General features: G+C 31.9%; 1 protein-coding gene across 5 annotated transcripts; it reads left to right on the top strand.

Moving 5' to 3' along the window:
* The first annotated feature begins 16,332 nt into the window (after positions 1-16,332).
* LOC114166242 (myeloid leukemia factor) lies at positions 16,333-18,917 on the top strand. 5 transcript variants are annotated; one of them, XM_028050949.2, is made up of 8 exons: positions 16,426-16,489; positions 16,612-16,658; positions 16,798-17,165; positions 17,589-17,746; positions 17,836-17,916; positions 18,012-18,087; positions 18,190-18,270; positions 18,552-18,917. In XM_028050949.2, exons 3-8 carry the CDS (start codon positions 16,817-16,819, stop codon positions 18,719-18,721), a joined length of 915 nt encoding a protein of 304 aa, XP_027906750.2. In that variant the 5' UTR covers positions 16,426-16,489; positions 16,612-16,658; positions 16,798-16,816; the 3' UTR covers positions 18,722-18,917. The 5 variants fall into 5 exon arrangements, with proteins under 5 accessions (XP_027906751.2, XP_027906749.2, XP_085523959.1 ...); XM_028050950.2 differs by lacking the exon at positions 16,612-16,658 and having other exon boundaries at positions 16,333-16,489; positions 18,570-18,917; XM_028050948.2 differs by lacking the exon at positions 16,612-16,658 and having other exon boundaries at positions 16,333-16,489.

Here is an 18,917-nt window from a genome sequence, read left to right as displayed (position 1 = left end):
TCTGAATTCTCTGACATTACCAGCACTGACTTAGGCATCAGAGTGTCTTTTGTAGGCACACTTGTGCCGTCCTCGGAACCTCATCGGAGTAAGAAGATTCACCCGACCACCCAGCATCAGAGTCGTCCAGTAGACTTGTGAAATACAACTTGGTCCCCTAAGAACAAAAAGATAGATTGAATATAAATACATATCTAACTAAAAATGTTAACCATGACAATCATTTTATTCTTTAATAAAATAAATGTTATTTTTGTTTTTTCTATTTTCATTAGAATTTCAATTTTATTGTGCTATATACATAATACAATAAAAAAGAAAATAAAGAGTTATGAACAAAAGTAAAAAGTTAGAAAATAAAAATAAAATCATCGAGAATTTTCTTTCATTTGAACTTGTCCAATTTTGAAATATTTTTTATTCCGACATTTCATAAAATAAAATACATTTATCAACTTTCTTTTAATTGTTTTATAATTTATATTAAAATTTATTTTTATTGATATTTTATTAAATAATACTTTAATATTATTTTGTATTTGAATTTATATTTTAAATATATATATAATTATTAGAGTTGATTTAAAAAATAATTTTACGAATTTAAATGCAAAATTTCAAAATATTTTAAAACAATTTGACAACAAATTAAAACAAGTAAATTTAACATTGAAATTAATTTTAAATAAAATTTAATGTGAAATAAAAATTTAAATAAATTTAATTTTATGTTTTGTTGAATCCGAAGTTGATGGGGGTAAGCATGTATGTAGCATAAATATAAATAGTTGGCTTTGCACATGTTTAAAAATTTAATGATGTCAAGAAGTGCATTGTAATTTTTTCTTCAAACTTTATATGATGGAGAACGAAATTTTTTACTATTTTAGTATATTATTATTTTATTATTACACAGATCATTAAGGCCATAATTAGCACCGACAAGAAGGGATTGGTGAGAAATTTGCCATAATTTATATATGATGAGGAAAAAGGCTTTAGAGGTGAGTATAAAACATTTTTCTTTGAAATCTAAACACAAGTGTTTAATTTGCTTATTTTCACGATTTTAAGGCTCATATATGAATAGTTTTGTGTATTGCTTTTATTTCCATGGTTTTCAGAAGTTAGTACATTATTGGACTTTACAACTATTCTGTGACTTTATTTTTGCCTTGGGCTTATTGTCTTCTGATGGTTTGAACTTAACTACTGAAGCCACTTAACAATATTTATGAATTCAAATAAAAAACATGGTTGTATGAAGTAATGTGAGAACAACTGACAAAAAATGTGTAATTTGTGCTCTTAAATTAATCTATGTGGATATTTCAGATTGGTATCTACTATGTTAATGATGAGATGCTGCAAAAGCTTTGTCAAGTGAGTTGTTGAATGTGGTATCTTCTATGGTGCATGCACATGGAAGTGATGGTCCCTTGAAATAACAGATGAATGCAGATGGGTGGATTATGCTATTTATGGACATCTAATGAAATGAAATGGATCAGGCTAGCCATGAAAAATATTGCTAAGAAGGTTTGGTTCTTTTCTTTCATGTGAAAAATTCATTCAAAATGGTTTCCATTTAAATCAACTTGTGCACTTATTATGATATAAATGATGAAGTTGTTCTTTCTATTTCTTCTGTCAGTGGATCCCTGGATCCCTGGATCCCTGAACTAAGGCATTACGCCCATGCCCTTGGTGTTCCAATAATTCTAATCGGAACCAAGTTAGGTAAGCATTTAACCCTACCCTTTATTCAATGGATTGGCATAGCTATTATTGAATGGGTTGTATTGTTTTTTTAATGAACTTAAAAAAAAATTTAATTCATGCCCAATAAATATGATCTCATTCGATCATATAACTAAATCTAACTAAATATATAAATTAGGTAAATGACTAAGTGTAGCTATTTGCTGATATTTAAATCAGGAGTTTAACTTTGACTACAATTTCTTATACTAAATAGATTAAGGTGGTTGTATGAGGTCTAATAAAGGTCCATGGAAAGATCCAAATATTTTGAAGTCTTATTTCTTTAGTTTTTTACTCTCAGTAAGAATTGAACATTGTAAAAGATATGGAAAAACTAACTATATTTTTTGCTTGGATTCAACTAGAAGTCCCATGCCTATGCATCTAGTATCTCAAATATATGTTTGGATGTTAAAAGAAAGAGGCTACAACATGCACACAAAGAATAAGTCTAACTTCTCAAAAAATGAATAATGAGTTAGGTTATGTGCATGTTTCTATTAGTAGTTGTTGTTCATTCAGTTCATTGTAATTTAGAATGTTCCTAATTAAGTTAATCAGTTGTTACTCTGATAAAATACCTGTTAGTAGTGATATAGCTACCATATAATTATAATAGTTTTCATATTTGATTTTTTTGTTGTCTTTTTTAATGATTAATTATGTGATTCAGTATAGAAATTTTGATTGTCGAAGATGCACAATATTGTTTTGTTGTTTTAGAAGAGTGAATGGTTAGTTCTTCCTTTTATCATTCAATCCATAAAGATGTTGGAAGGGGGAGCCTTTCATCCATAAATGAAGACCAATTTTGATGATGTCCAATTAGCTTCTCTTTATCAAATGTATTTCAGGCCTGTTGTGTAATTCTGCATATGATTAGTTTTTTAACTAATGGATTAGCTTTGAGTATGGTACAAAGTAAGTGAAAATATACTCACGATAATCGATTAGGTAAATTGCTAATCGAATTAGTGACAGCAAAAACCTTTGTATAAAAGCTGTTTTGGAATCTGTTTTTGGTCTGGAAAAAATCAGAAAGATCACGCAGTTTTCATCTGAGATAGAGCCATCTGAAAGACATAAAGTTTCAGAAGATTCTGCAAGATAACTCAAGTACAGATCCAAGAAGAATTGATGGTTGATTCTACCATGATGGATCTTGCTTGATTCAAGGAGCATCAAGTCAAATCTGCACAGCTTAGGTGTATTCGTTTCTTGTTTTGTTTTCTGTATTTTTGATTACAGTTGCTTCAGTGTTTGAAGTATGGACCTAGGTGCAATTGTGTGGATGCATTGCTCCTAGGGGGAGTTCTTGATTGTTGAATCAAGTTCTTGGGTTTTGAGGGTTAGAATTACATAGGTGTGCTTGTAATTCTTGGAACCTTTCTGTTTAGTAGAATCCTCCTAAGTGTGTTACTTAGGAGAAGACTAGATGTAGATTCGCATTGAATCGAACCAGTATAAATTGTGTGTCTTGATTCTTTCTTCTCTCTCTTAATCTTTCTTGATTGATTTAAACAGTCCATTAACCCAGAACTGCGAAATTGATTAATTGAGTTTTAAACCTTAAAGACTCCTTCAAGATTCACATTAAGTAAGTGAAAAACTCATTAATCAATTCGGATCCCTTTGTGGTTAAGAGTATAGACAGGTTTGTTTTTAACAATTGGCACCAGAGCTGGTTAATCGCACACTAATCGATTAGAAAGATCCTGTTATGTCTAATACATCTCAAACCTTTGCTGAAGGGGCATCCATTAACAGGCCCCCTCTGTTTGCTGGGGAAAACTATCCCTTCTGGAAAATTCAAATGAAAATCTTTCTTGAATCAGTAGACAAAGGGGTATGGGATGCAGTGGTGAATGGACCTTTTAAACCAATTAAAATAGTGGATGGAGAGACTTTTCCTAAAGAATTCTCACAATGGACCCCTGATGAGAATAAGAGGGCACATTATGATGTTAGAGCCATAAATATTATATCTTCTGCACTAACTTTGGATGAATTTTACAGGGTATCTGTGTGTGAATCAGCCAAAGAAATGTGGGATGTCTTGGAAGTAACCCATGAGGGCACGAATGAAGTCAAAAGGGCAAGGAAGAATACTCTCATTCAAGAGTATGAGATGTTCTGAATGAAGGCTGGAGAAAGCATTTGTGATGTGTAGAAAAGATTTACACATATAGTAAATCACCTCCTAGCTCTTGGCAAGACCTTTGACAAAGAGGAACTCAATATCAAAATTTTGAAGAGCTTAAATAGGACATGGCAACCCAAAGTTACAGCAATTTCTGAATCTAGAGATCTCACTAGCATGAGCATAGCCACTCTCTTTGGAAAATTGAGGGAACATGAATTAGAGCTTGGAAGACTCAAGGAAGAAGAGGATGGAGAAAAGAGGCACACTATAGCCTTGAAGAGTGTAGTGAAATCTGCAGTAAAACAGAAAAAGGCAGATTCTGCAGACGACTCCAATGATGGAAACTCTGACAGTGAAGCTTTGAGCTTAATGGTGAAAAAGTTCTCAAAATTTCTGAAGTATAAGAACAAGACTAACAACAGTTATGCAGGAAACAAGAGGCAGACCAGATCTGGAACTCAAACCTGCTATGAGTGTGGTAAAACAGGACACGTCAAAGCTGATTGTCCAGTGCTGAAGATGAAGCAGAAACTGGATGAGTAAAATGAGGCAGAGAAGCACATGAAGAAAAAGAGAGCCTATATTGCATGGGAGGAAAATGACTCCAGCACATCCAGTGATTCAGATGACAGCACTGAAGAGGAGAATAATTTGTGTCTGATGGCTAAAGCTGAAACATCCATTAAAGCAGAATCATCCAAAAACAGTGTAAGTAGTTTCACATCTGACCATGAGGAAAATGACTACTATGAACTGCTTGATGCCTTTAATGAACTGCATAAGGAAGCTACAAAACTACAAAAGTCAAATAGCAAACGTAAAGAAGAGATTAAGTGGCTGGAGGGTAGAATAGAGCAGTTAGAAGAGGAAAATGAGAATCTAACAACTTCCTTGGAAAGATTAGAACAATCTGAAAAACATTTCAGGTCTAGATGTGAGCACTGCCTAGGACAGCTAGAAAAGATAGAGTATTTGATGAAAACTCTCTCAAAATTTACATTAGGAAGATCCAACCTAGATGTTGTACTAGGATCTCAAAGGAGTGTGCTGAATAAAGAGGGAATTGGTTATAGTGGCAACTCTAATCGATTATCGTGTAGAAATTTCCTCAACATCAGCAAACCATCCTCTATTATCTGCACTTACTGTTCTGAACCTGGCCATTTTTCTAATTCCTGCTACTTTAAAAATTGTGGGGTTCCTAAAGGAGAGCACAAATGGGTACCTAAAGGAACACCTCAAACCACTAACATGAAAGGACCCAAGTTCAATTGGGTACCTGCATCTTCTCTTTAATCTTTGTTTCAGGTGTGTCTTGATGCAAGGAAAACAATGTAGCTTTTATATAATGGATGCTCAAGACACATGAAAGGAGATGTGAAGAACTTCTGCAGGATATCTTACAAAGCCAATTATTGGTCATGTTACAAGAAGTGATAATAACAAAGGTCAAATTTTTTATCCATCACATGTCTTGGTTTCTATTTGCTCTATACTTCCATAAATGTCTGCACTCTGATGTTAACCTGTGCTACTGATTTCACCTGCTGCGTTGTTAGTATTGTCATACTTTGTATGCCTACTGTGTTCAAACTGTGTAGTTGCTTGCCTAACCTTGGCCTTAATCCATTATCGTGTTCTGTCTGAAGCTTAGTCTGTGTTAAGTTCTGCATCACATAGTTGCTACTTAATTTCTCAAAAGGAGCCCGCTAATCCATTATGCGAAATTGTTATGAATTATGGTTGTTATCCTGGTTGTTATGCATTAACTACTGCTGCATCTTTTACTTTGTTGCGCTATTTAGCTGTTTTCTTTCCCTGTACCATATTTGTAACATCCCGCCAGGATATTACTAAATTATAAATAAATAAATAGAATAATTAAGACAACGCATTTAATAATACCTCATTTTCCCAAAACGCGGGAAAATTTAAAACTTTATTATTCGTGCAGATAATTTAAAAGTGTTCATTACAAAACTGAAACCTCAATAACATCAAGTCACCCCTCAGGGTTTACAATTGTTTTCAAAAACAAGTAAATACATAAGAAAAGTTTCCCCAGATTAATCCCCTCTCCGCGCCTAAGCTGCACCTGAGTCACCTGCATCGCCAGCATCTGCTCCCGTGTACCGAGTACATGATCATCGCCACACACACGCAGATAGGGTGAGCTTAGCAGATAAAACACATATATATACAAAACTATAAACACATACATATAAATCAGTAATCATTCACGTATCATCACTTAAATTAACTTCTCACATTGTCCTATATTTTTATTCTCTCAATTCAATCTCCAATACGTTTATTCGTGTTCTACCTCGTCTGCTAATTACTTCAAGGTGACTTGCTGCCATACCTATCGGCCACAACCGATAGAGCACGTGCGGGAATACATGCTACGGATCATACACCGCAACGCCAGGTAGAGTTCCCACATACGAACAAAGTCCGTATCGTCCCAAGACTACCAAACTCGTCAGCCAAAAACTGAGGAGGGCAATCTATCTGGACCCATCCGTACTGGCCACAACCAGCACACTCATACCGGCCACACTCGCCAACCCGAGCCACAACTCCAGGGTTACTCGTGTCCATCCGCCATCCCGAGCCACAACTCAAGAGATGCTATTCCGAGCCACAACTCAAGGAATACCACGTGCTTAACCCCTATCCCGAGCCACAACTCAAGGGATACGTTCCGAGCCACAACTCAAGGAACTCCAGCATCATCACCCTTAAAGCATTACCAGAACCTTGTAGAACACCCTACGAAGTCCAACAACTGGGACTTACAGCATCTAGAACGCCTAGCGGGGGACACGTACCGCTAGGCGCCACAGCTTCCAGACCGCCTGGCGGGGGACACGTACCGCCAGGCGCCAAGCGCCTCAACACACATAGTCTGCAACCACCGCCTGGCGGGACAGTATACACCGCCAGGCGGACGCTGTTCCAGGGATCACGTAATTCTTCGCCATCGCCTGGCGGAACCCCTTGCCGCCAGGCGCCCCCTGCACCAGGACCCCACTGTTGCCTTTCTACCGCCTGGCGGACCTAATTCTGTCGCCAGGCGCCGTGTCAGTACTTATGCAGTACTGGTTTTGGTCAATTACCCTTCGCGTCTTGCACTCACCCCTCAACCTTAGTCCATCCTACTCCTAACTCAGTGCATGGTATGGTTCATTTAGTCGAAACTGTACTACTCTCCCACTCTACTACAACTCTGATTAAAATAATTACAACTAAGAAACTCACTCATGCTTAGGTGTCATCCTTATTTTTTTCCCCAATTCCACACTGATGCGCAGATTGTTAAAAACTCTAACAGTACTAGAATATCCCGTGACCTGACATACTCCCCAAGCTCCCTATTACCACCATCTCAATCAATTTATACGCTCCTCAAGTTCGCTTGTTTAGTAAGGGGAAATTATCATTTCCGTAATAAAACCCCTACACTTCCATTTACTAAGAGACCAAACATCAATTAACCCATCAACACCCTCCCAGACCAGAATAACCATAGCATCCACGTCACTGTACTAGCGCCTGGCGGCTAGTCTCGTGCCGCCAGGCGATGCATTAGAATTCTGGTAAAATTTCTAGAATTCCCGCACCTTAGCAGTCTCACTTTCTCTTGCTTTTCATTCCCGATTCAACTCCTTCATACCTCTCGCCATCTTCCTTATATATCGTCTTCCTCGCTACCTACACTCACCCTATTATAATTATTCCAGCATTCCAATCACTGACCCCTCTCACAACATCAAACCCCAATTGTTCAACCCTAACAGCTTGGTCACTGTTCCATTAAAGTTCCTTGTCAATTTCACTCGAACCAATACACCTCCATACCAGATCCACTCATAAGGCTCACCCTTTGCTTCCCTCCCGAACAATTCACGCCAAACACTCAAGAAAAGCTTAAAAACGAGTAGTTCACCCGCGCCGCCTGGCGATCATAACCAATCCCGCCAGGCAGTTCATCCCAAAAACCCCCAGAATGGCCCAGACTATGAGTCGCCTGGCGGCACAGGGAATCACCGCCAGGCGCTGCATCTCATAACACAGCGAAGTACACACAAATAGATGAGCCGCCTGGCGGCTATGTATAGCCCGCCAGGCGGTTTCTGGAAAATTTCCAGAAATCAACAAAAATATAATCCAGTCACAGCACATGTTTAAATGACATAGTATTTCATACAATCCAGACCAACAATCAATATTAACGTGGAAAGCTCCCCTAACCTGGTTCCTTAGCTTAAATTTGAATACTTGATGAAGCTCTCCCTTGTTCACCAATGGCCAACCTCGGTTTTCCCTCAATTCTGCCTTCAATTCCCTCACGCCAGCCCCTCTCACTCAAACCTCACCAATCCCTCTGATTTTCGTGCTCTAGTTTAGGTATAGTTTATCAGCTTATCCAAACCTTAGCCCTTAACCTAATTTTCCCTTTTAAAGTGTGCCTGAACTAAGGAATTAACTTCTAAAACGAAAATAGCATTGAATGATACATAATGTGCCATTCAATCTCTCCCTTGGTTGCCCTTCCAGCCTCCTTTGGCTGCCCACTCAATTAGGTCTCCTCCCCACCTTTACATATTCACATCAGAACCAAAAATGCCAAAGGCTGCCCACTCAATTAGGTCTCCTCCCCACCTTTACATATTCACATCAGAACCAAAAATGCCAAAAAAATATACAGTTTAATGTAAGTTTCTCCAAGGCTTGAACCCATAACCATGCAATTGCCCAATCAATATCACACCATTTATCCAATCCATATTTCATGCTAGGAACTACAATTCAAGCATCATAACATACAAGAACACGCTTTTCATAATTTTAAATAACAAAACATAACATCAAAAGTTAGCATACATAGGACTCGAACTCAAGTCCTCTCGCACAATCAAAGTGCTCTCAACCACATGAGCTAGCACTTTTCCACGTCATACCAACCATAATTTAATGTCATAATTATTACCCCTCCCGTATTTATTAATTAATTATTTATTTAATTAATTAAATTCTACGGGTCTTACAATATTGAATATGTGTTTTTGCTACTGTCCAAAAAGGGGGAGATTATTTTGCCACTACATTGATAGGCTATACTGATAGGGGGAGCATAAAATGAAAGTGATATCTATTATATGCCTATGTTGTTGTTTGCCTTGTGTGCCTGTACTGTGTACTGCTGTTGTTGTTTGCTTAATGTGCTGCAGGTAGGCTTATCACAGTCCATGTTTTGGACATCATCAAAAAGGGGGAGACTGTTGGAAGGGGGAGCCTTTCATCCATAAATGAAGAACAATTTTGATGATGTCTACTGATCTAGGATAAAACATAGCTTGGTCCAGTTAGGATGTGCATTAGGCAATTAGCTTCTCTTTATCAAATGTATTTCAGGCCTGTTGTGTAATTCTGCATATGATTAGTTTTTTAACTAATAGATTAGTTGTGACTATGGTACAAAGTAAGTGAAAATATACTCACGATAATCGATTAGGTAAATTGCTAATCGAATTAGTGACAGCAAAAACCTTTGTATAAAAGCTGTTTTGGAATCTGTTTTTGGTCTGGAAAAAATCAGAAAGATCACGCAGTTTTCATCTGAGACAGAGCCATCTGAAAGACATAAAGTTTCAGAAGATTCTGCAAGATAACTCAAGTACAGATCCAAGAAGAATTGATGGTTGATTCTACCATGATGGATCTTGCTTGATTCAAGGAGCATCAAGTCAAATCTGCACAGCTTAGGTGTATTCGTTTCTTGTTTTGTTTTCTGTATTTTTGATTACAGTTGCTTCAGTGTTTGAAGTGTGGACCTAGGTGCAATTGTGTGGATGCATTGCTTCTAGGGGGAGTTCTTGATTGTTGAATCAAGTTCTTGGGTTTTGAGGGTTAGAATTACATAGGTGTGCTTGTAATTCTTGGAACCTTTCTGTTTAGTGGAATCCTCCTAAGTGTGTTACTTAGGAGAAGACTAGATGTAGATTCGCATTGAATCGAACCAGTATAAATTGTGTGTCTTGATTCTTTCTTCTCTCTCTTAATCTTTCTTGATTGATTTAAACAGTCCATTAACCCAGAACTGCGAAATTGATTAATTGAGTTTTAAACCTTAAAGACTCCTTCAAGATTCACATTAAGTAAGTGAAAAACTCATTAATCAATTCGGATCCCTTTGTGGTTAAGAGTATTAGACAGATTTGTTTTTAACAAAAGACAATGGAGACATTGGAGGGTCCCAATCCCAAGTCAAAAAATTGAAAGCTAATTCTTTTAATTCCTAATAAGAGTATTAATTCCTATTCCGCTTCATAATAATTCTAATTCCATCAAATAATATGAATACTTTACATTAACATCACCATTGAGTTTTACTATACATGCATAACAAAAACTATGAATATAAAGTTTTACCATAGTACACCGAAATAATCATAATTATCCATTCATGTTGGATTCTGCCTTTGATAAAATATCAAGGAAAGTATAGCAAAATTGTGATCAATGTGACCTTTCTTGAGTTGCTATGATGAGGATTGCCTGATTATTATTATTATTATTATTATTATTATTATTATTATTATTATTATTATAAAGAATTGGGTTATAGTAAAATAATTGTAGAATGACCTTATATATTACGAACTAATTATTGGAATTTGATGAAGTAATTATGTTTGCTAATTAAAAAATTTGTAGGCTAGCTCAACAACTATAGGTGTTATTCCCATGTTCTTAGAGAATGCTTGTGATTTTGACATTGATTTTGTGGATTTTATCATCTTATATATGGATATGTTTGTGTTTGCTTCTCGATCTTACTTCATTTTCTTCTGTCATCATATATATTCAAGTATGTTCCAGAATTTGATAATGAAATTGTAATATGTCCTATAGGTTGTACTACTTTTTCTACTTTTGTTTGCCTTTGATAGTCTACTGAAGATTTAAGGATGAGCAAAAAATGTGTTTGGGCCAATGTATCCTGTAATGCTACTAATGATATGAATTTGGATCCCTGTAATGCTAATCCCTTGAGTTTTTAAACTTTCTAGAAATTTGGGATGTTGGAATAATCAAATTTTAAGACGAAAAATATTGAGCATGCTAACTAGAACAATTTTGTGCATGTAGATGGTTCTTAATGGTGAAGTACAATTCTGCCTATGAAATGCTTTAAAGTATGTAGATTTCTAACCTTAAGTTTAATTTTAGCATGTGGTATGAAATGTCTGGTGCAATATCATGTCAAGAGTTTTTTATTGTCAAGTAGCAACACAATAGACATTATTTTGTTTCCTTTCATACATGTATACATCTGGTGTTAATAGTTTCCTTGGTATTATTTAGAGACAATAATCTGAGCTTTGAAAATTTTTTATATAGGCTGAAATTTCTTTGAAATGAGTAAAAGATTATTAATGCCTTTTTAACTATTTCATTTTATATTTTATTTGTTAAGCATTGTAGAGTTATGGAGCTGTATTTATCTTAAAGAGGGCAATTTTATTTTCTGATAAAAGCAATGGTTGCAAAATCGTGGTTTGGTAGTCTATGGAAAGCTCCTCATAAGCATGATGCTAATTCTGGTAAGGTTGTATCAAAGTATAAGCATTTGATATAGGAAGTTTGATGTCAAAGTAGTTAATTTATGGAAGTCTTTGCGTAACAAATGGATTGTTATTTATGGTACCAGTTCCTAACTTTTTAGTGAAATCACATCACAGATTAAAACCAGTATCATTTTTAGATTTAACAGTTATTTTAAGAGAAGTGGTTCCCTATGCTTAACCACTAAGTCTGCGCCATAAATTCACAAATAAAAAAATGGCAGATTTCCTAATTTGTGATAGATGAGTACCTACTCATTTGATTAATTTGTTAAGATCCATTTCAGAAATTCTTACAAGATCATGGAATAAAGCTTAAATTAATTTGTTAGTCCCATACTTCTTTGAAATATTTAAACACATCCAACTACACTTTAAATCTGAGTCCTTGAACTTATAAATAAATACAAGTAATATTAGATATGAGTTTGATAAATGTTAGGGTATTATGGGGTACCTAAGCCTCATATTGAATAATATTAAATACTCAGTTGACTACATTAGTGGTTTGATATTTTTAAGTGTTAGCTTGTAGGAGAGAATTTCTCAAACACATAAAAGCTTATCAATTAATGTAAGTATACAATAATATTGTATAATTTTGTGGATATTTTAAGAATTAACCTTAAAATTGTTTTTAATAAAACATATGTATTTTAACTTTAATATTTGTGATAACACTGCACAGTAAGAACAAAGGAAAGTTTGATGTTCCTGTTGCTGAAATTTCGACTGATGTAATGGTGGAGTAAAGTTTTAATGTTCTACATACTTTATATGGTGGATCATAAAAGAGGTTAATGTATGATGGTATTTGTAGCTCTAAGTGATCAATATGATTTTTTATTTTATTTAATGACCTTTAACTTTTAATGAAAAGTGGAGTAGAAATTTATAGAAAAAGAAATGTTCATAGTCCTAACAACATGATACGCAAGAAAATCTAAAATCAAGTCTGATATATATGGTTTTCACAGGATATTGACAGTATTATATACTTTAAGCGATTATCAATATAATTGACAAATATTTGGTATTTTCAAATTTTCTTTTTAATGTAAAATGGATTTTTAGTTTAGCCAAATCAATAATTTTACTGTTGGCACATGTAACTTGTAGTGAATACGAGGTCATTTTTCAATTAATATAATACATACAGGTAGTACATGCTATCATCAAAATAATAAATTTATATTTAAATATTATTATTTATTTTATTATTAGTAATAAAATAATAATAATAATAATAATAATATTATTACTACTACTCCTTAGCAATTGTATTTTTTATAAATCTATTACTTTAACGTAAAAATTCAATATTATTAATTTTAATTAATTTGTTATAGAAAAACATCAATAATTATTTATTTGATTCTTTTTCAGTCAACTTTTTATTTAAATATTATATTCATAATTATAAAATCATATAAATAAAATAACTTATTTAAATTAATAATAATTGTATTAATGTTTTAATACAAGTTAAAAATAAAAACAAATGCACAGGATCACATTATACAACATGCTTATATCTTGCTCTAATAATGATCATGCGTCCGCATTTCATTTTAATATAATATATATGTGTTTATATTTATATGTTTTTCTATTTAAAATTTTAATATCCAATTCATGTTGTATTGTACGAGACCCTATTACACAATATACTTATATTTCACTCTAAGGTTAAATTATACCTTTAGTCCCATTTTTGTAGCAAAATATCAATTTGATCCCTCTATTTTTTTTTAACTCAATTTGGTCCCTATTTTGGGAAATTTGATGCAATAAGTCATTTCTGTGAGTAGTATACCATGTGTCAGTTTCTAGATTTTTTGAATTTTTATTTTATTTTATTTATTTTTTAAAAATCTTTTAAAAAAATTGTCACGTGTCAAGCTGACATGGTGCCACGTGGTAGTGACAGTTCATTTTGTATTATACGAGACCTGATTACACAATATACCTATATTTTACTCTAATAACGACCCGTCCTTACACATTTTAATATAATATACATGTGTTTTTATTTAAAAATTTTAACATCAATTTCATGTTGTTTTTGTTTTGTACAAGATCATATTACACAATATGCATACATCTTACTTAAATAATGACCCATACATTATCTACATGTGTTTTGATTTGAAAATTTTAACATCAATTTCATGTTGTATTTATTTAAAAAAAACATAATTTTTTAAATTTTAATTTTAATTTTAAGTTTATTTTTTAATATATAATACCTTCAAATATGTTTAAACACTAATTCTAGCAATCCATATCCACTACTTTTTAATAATTTTTTTACTGTGATATATTATTTTATTTAAATGGTCTTTAGTAATTTTTATTAATGTGTTACTTTGGTAGTTGTTTTTTATGTTTAATTACTTTTTAATAATTTTTATTACATTTTATAGTGGTAGTTTTGTATTTAATTTTAACTATCAATTCAAATGTTATTTTTTAGTCTTAACATTTTTCATCTAAAAAAATAATAATATCTTTGATTTTATATATAAATATATTTCAATAGCTTTGTATGTGTTTGTCAATATCTACATATATTTCTATTTACATATTTTAATATCAATCTCATGTTTTAATTTTCTATGGGACCATATTTCGATTACATACATATTTTCTAAATGATCATATTATTATTTGAATTATTATTAGTAGTGGTAATGTTTGTATTATTATTATTAACCTTAACATTAACATTAACATTAACATTATTATTATTATTATTATTATTATTATGATTATTAGTTTAAGTATTTTTATAGGTCGTCACTCTGAATTGAGATGAAAGTTAAACTTTTAATTTAAACTTTGTATCTGAACACTACTTTCTTAACGTTAATTTCATGATGTATTTATCTTGTACGGGACCAGATCACCCAGATTACACAATATGTTTACATTCTATTTTAACAACAACCCGTGCATACACCTTTAATTTTAATAAAATATACATGTGTTTATTTCTATGTGTGTTTTTATTTACAAATTTTAACAAATATCATATACTTATTTTGTACAGACCATATTACATAATATACCTACATTTTATTTTAAATACGACCTTGCATACACATTTTATTTTAATATAGTATATAACTCAAAACTGTAATTGTAAATTTTAATCATGTAAGAGTATTGTTTTATTACACATTAATAATCAATTAGTATCAATTTTATGATTTAAAACAAACAAATTCATATTTGATTACTATTTTTTAATCTTATTATTATTATTAATATTAATATTAGTATAATCTACTATTATTATTATTAATATAACAATAATTATATTAATTATATAATAATAAAATATAATTATACAAATAAATAATTTATTTAAATATAACAATAATAAAAAAAATGTAAATCAAAATAAAAAATACAACCAAAAAATACGTTCATGGACTGGAGTCTTATATTAATTAAAAATATAATAATGATACTTTGACATGACAATCACACGTATCAATATCACAACTGTCAGGTGATATAATTTTAATTTAATATATAACAATTTTATTTTTGCAAAAAATTTAAAATGTTAGAAAAAACCACAAACCGACATATATCATCCTTTAAATATATAAAAACACTATTTAAAATTTTATTCTATAGTAAAATAAAATATATTTTGGTTTTTTCTATTTTCATTAGAATTTCAATTTTATTGTACTATATACATAATACAATAAAAATTAAAATAAAGAGTTATAAACAGAAGTAAAAAAGTAAAAACATTGAGAATCTTTTCTTTTATTTGAACTTGTTTAATTTTAAAATATTTCTTTTGTTCCGACATTTCATAAAATAAAATACTTTTATCAACTTTCGTTTAACTATTTTAAATTTATATTAAACTTTATTATTCGTTTATTTTATTAAATCATACTTTAATATTTATTTTTTATTTTAATTTATATTTTAAATAATAATATATTTTTAAAATATGTAAAATACAATAATATATATATATATATATATATATATATATATATTAGAGTTGACTTAAAAAATAAGTTTATGAAATCAAACGTAAAATTTCAAAGTATTTTAAAATAATTTGACAACAAATTAAAACACGTAAATTTAACATTTGAAAATAATTTTAAATAAAATTTAATACAAAATATAAATTTAAATAAATTTAATTTTATTAAAATATTTAATAAAAATATCAATTTTAATAAAACTATTCATATAATAATTATATAAAAATTAAATTTGTTTTCGATTTAAATAAAAATAAAATTATTCAATTAAATAAAATAAATTAAGAATGAAATAATGATAGTTGATGTGACATTCGCATGTGTTAACTTTGCATCACATACTCTCAACCTCAACTTAATATGTAACGATTTCTTTTTAAAAAGTTAAAAGACTAAAAAAATTTAAAGAGTTAGAAAGAAATCACAAACCAACATATATCATTTTTAAATATACGAACAAAACTAACGCACATAAAACAACTATTTAAAATTTCACTGGAAAAATAAGAATGAATGAAATGATTTAATCTACATTTAAGTTTATTTTTTCTGAATTGTGACTTATTTTAATTTTTAATTTCCGTTTAAGAAATTTCCCTTTTTCTCGTCAATCCATAAATTATAAATGAGTAAAATAAAAATTAACGAAAAGAACATCCAAATTTAAAGTTATCCCAATTTGGTTAATTTGATAATATAGAAAATAAATAGTGCCTCAAAATAAAGTTATTATGAAAAATTGCATCACCGTAGAGAAAAAGAGAGAGAGCCAGAAGGTTCTAGTTTCAAAATCCAGGTGTCCTTCTCTCAGTGTTGCTTCTGTACCATATAAATTGGTCCCTTTATTACAAAGTTTCATGTCATAGGATTTTCTGGTTCTTCCTTATTCTTCTCACCCTCAATTCAATTCAAATTGCTTTCCTCAGGTAACAACATTTCATAACATTTTATTCTTTTTGTGCATTCAAAACTTTTCATTGCAACAACTAAAAGTTTTGATATCCCTTATGTTTATTCTTTATGAAGCCACCTTTCTCCTTCTCTATAGGTGATAACGATTTCATCAAGAAATATTACGAAACATGCAAAATTGTGGTGATTGCTTTTTGTAATTCATGTTGTTTCAGTCTTGTTTAGGAGTTATGAGCATTGTTTGGTACTGTTCGAGTTTTTGGATGAACTTTTTGATTGCTCATTTGATGTGATTTTTGGTCTGGATTTTTCTTTTCTGAAGAGTAAATTAGATACAAAAGATGCAGAAGCGTAGAGAAGTTCGAGATGATATTTTTGAACCAAGAGGGTTTGGAGATTTTGGTGGGTTTGGATTTCAAGAAAGAATGATGCCAAGTCTTTTTGGAGGCAGGGACCCATTTGATGATCCCTTCTTCAGAGACCCGTTTGATAGCTTGTTTGGTTCAAATTCTGCATCGAGAGCAGTGCAGAATCCAAACAGAGAAAAAGGAATAGTTATAGAAGAGTTAGACTCTGATGATGAAGGGGCTGATAATTGCCCTCAACATGGAGACAAAGATTTTGATCAGAAAAAATCTAGATCAACCGTGGAACCATCGGTTGAGTATCCAGATGATGATGATGTTAGTGGTATGTTCTATTTTCTGTTCTTATTATATTTTTTATTTTATCATTGTTAGGTGTTTTAAGGTTTTAAATTGCAGTCACGTTCGCGATTTTGTTACATTGCATGATATTGTGAAAAATTGTCCGCGTTTTGATCAATGTGACCATAATTGTGATTGTGTTGTTGTTACAAAACCTTGATTTTGAACTGCAATCGTGGTTGGACACCGCTTTTTAAAGCTTTGGATATTTCCATTCACTGAGCTTGTTGTTTCATACCTGGTCCTAGGAGGAGGGATGTTTTCAATGTTTTCAATTTAAAATTCGTTAATATATTTAGTAATTTATATTGTTCTTATTCTGCAGGGTAAGACTTTTGTTGTTTTGGACAAACGTTTCTTTTATTTGCTTTTCTCATATGTTACTGTTTTGTTTGATTCCTTGCAGAAAGGAAGAACAGTGATGTAACATACAAGAATAACCATTACAAGACCGAACCCTCGAAGGCTAACAAATATTCTTTTCAGAGTAGCAGAGTAACTTATGGTGGAATAGATGGTGCATATTATACTTCTACTAGAACCAGAAGGATGGGGTCTAATGGGGTATGGGATTTTGTGTTAGTGTCACTTGTTAGGATTATTGTCACCATTGGTAGTATTGTTTGCTTTAATATTATATCTTTGTGAATCAGGTGGTGATGGAGGAGAACAAAGAAGCTGATTCAACAACAGGCCAAGCAACACATAGGATTAGCAGAGGAATCCATGACAAGGTGTGTATATCAGAAAAGAGAATGTTATTACAGTTCGGTCTTTGTTCTCTTTTTAACATAGATGTTAAGCTCGATTATGCTCTATGTACATGTAGGGTCATTCAGTTTTAAGGAAGCTTGACTCATATGGTAAGGTTGATACAACCCAGACACTGCACAATCTTAATGAAGGTTTGTTCATTGTCTCTATGTGATTACTAGTTTGCAATATCAAAAGTTGTAGTGTTTTTTTTTCTTCCTTTCAATACTGATGTATCTTTTTTTATTCTTCAGATGAACTTTCAGGATTTGAAGAAGCATGGAAAGGAAATAATATGGCACAATTGCCTGGATTTGATGTACATATGAGCGGGGGTAGGATTTGATTTATTTCCTAAATATTTTGCTTGATCTGGATTTGATCTACACATTTGAGCGACCAAATTCATGTTGGTGCATGCTAATCGGACCAAGTTCCGTGCTTTATGTTTTGCTCAATTCCACATTTTACTATGCTACTATTCTTGCATGTCTGAAAATACTATGTGCTTCTGTGACTCATAATATTAACCTTTTTTTAACATATCTACAATTATTGTTTCATCACAACTGATTTTCAACATGATTTGTTTAACCAAAAAGTGTCTGAATGCTAGAGCATCACAATGTTGTAGATTCCAGCAATGGGAAGCTGAACAGGAACTACACTTGGCCACTAGCATATTTGGAGCCATCTAAAGGAGATAGGAAATTCCCATCAAAGTATGAGGCAGGAAACAATTCAGGGGGAAGAACAAAGAAAGTTATTAGAATCAATATTGAGTGAATGTTAGGATTTGGTAGTGGAGCTTCCCTCTCTGTTTGTAAACACAGAATTGAGGTGTGCTTTAGTGTCTTCAAGAACATTGTAACTTTGTTTGGTGTTAAACTTCTCGTGTAATATTAATTTTTACCATTTGTAAATGTTAAAGTTACATGTTAAACATGGTAAAAGACTATATTAAGCTATCTTCATTTTTTAA

Source organism: Vigna unguiculata, chromosome 10, assembly GCF_037176805.1.
Source record: "Vigna unguiculata cultivar grain cowpea cultivar isolate G323 ecotype 2 chromosome 10, ASM3717680v1, whole genome shotgun sequence".
Taxonomy (NCBI): Eukaryota; Viridiplantae; Streptophyta; class Magnoliopsida; order Fabales; family Fabaceae; genus Vigna; species Vigna unguiculata.
Note: the sequence above shows the minus strand (reverse complement) of the source record. Positions and strands in the feature narration are given on the sequence as shown.

Excerpts from the sequence above, each read along its gene's own strand:
- LOC114166242 (XM_028050948.2), top strand. The coding sequence starts at position 16,817 with ATGCAGAAGCGTAGAGAAGTTCGAGATGATATTTTTGAACCAAGAGGG. Across the intron at positions 17,747-17,835 it reads GAAGGATGGGGTCTAATGGG|GTGGTGATGGAGGAGAACAA; the intron begins GTATGGGATTTT and ends TTTGTGAATCAG. Across the intron at positions 18,088-18,189 it reads ACTGCACAATCTTAATGAAG|ATGAACTTTCAGGATTTGAA; the intron begins GTTTGTTCATTG and ends TTTATTCTTCAG.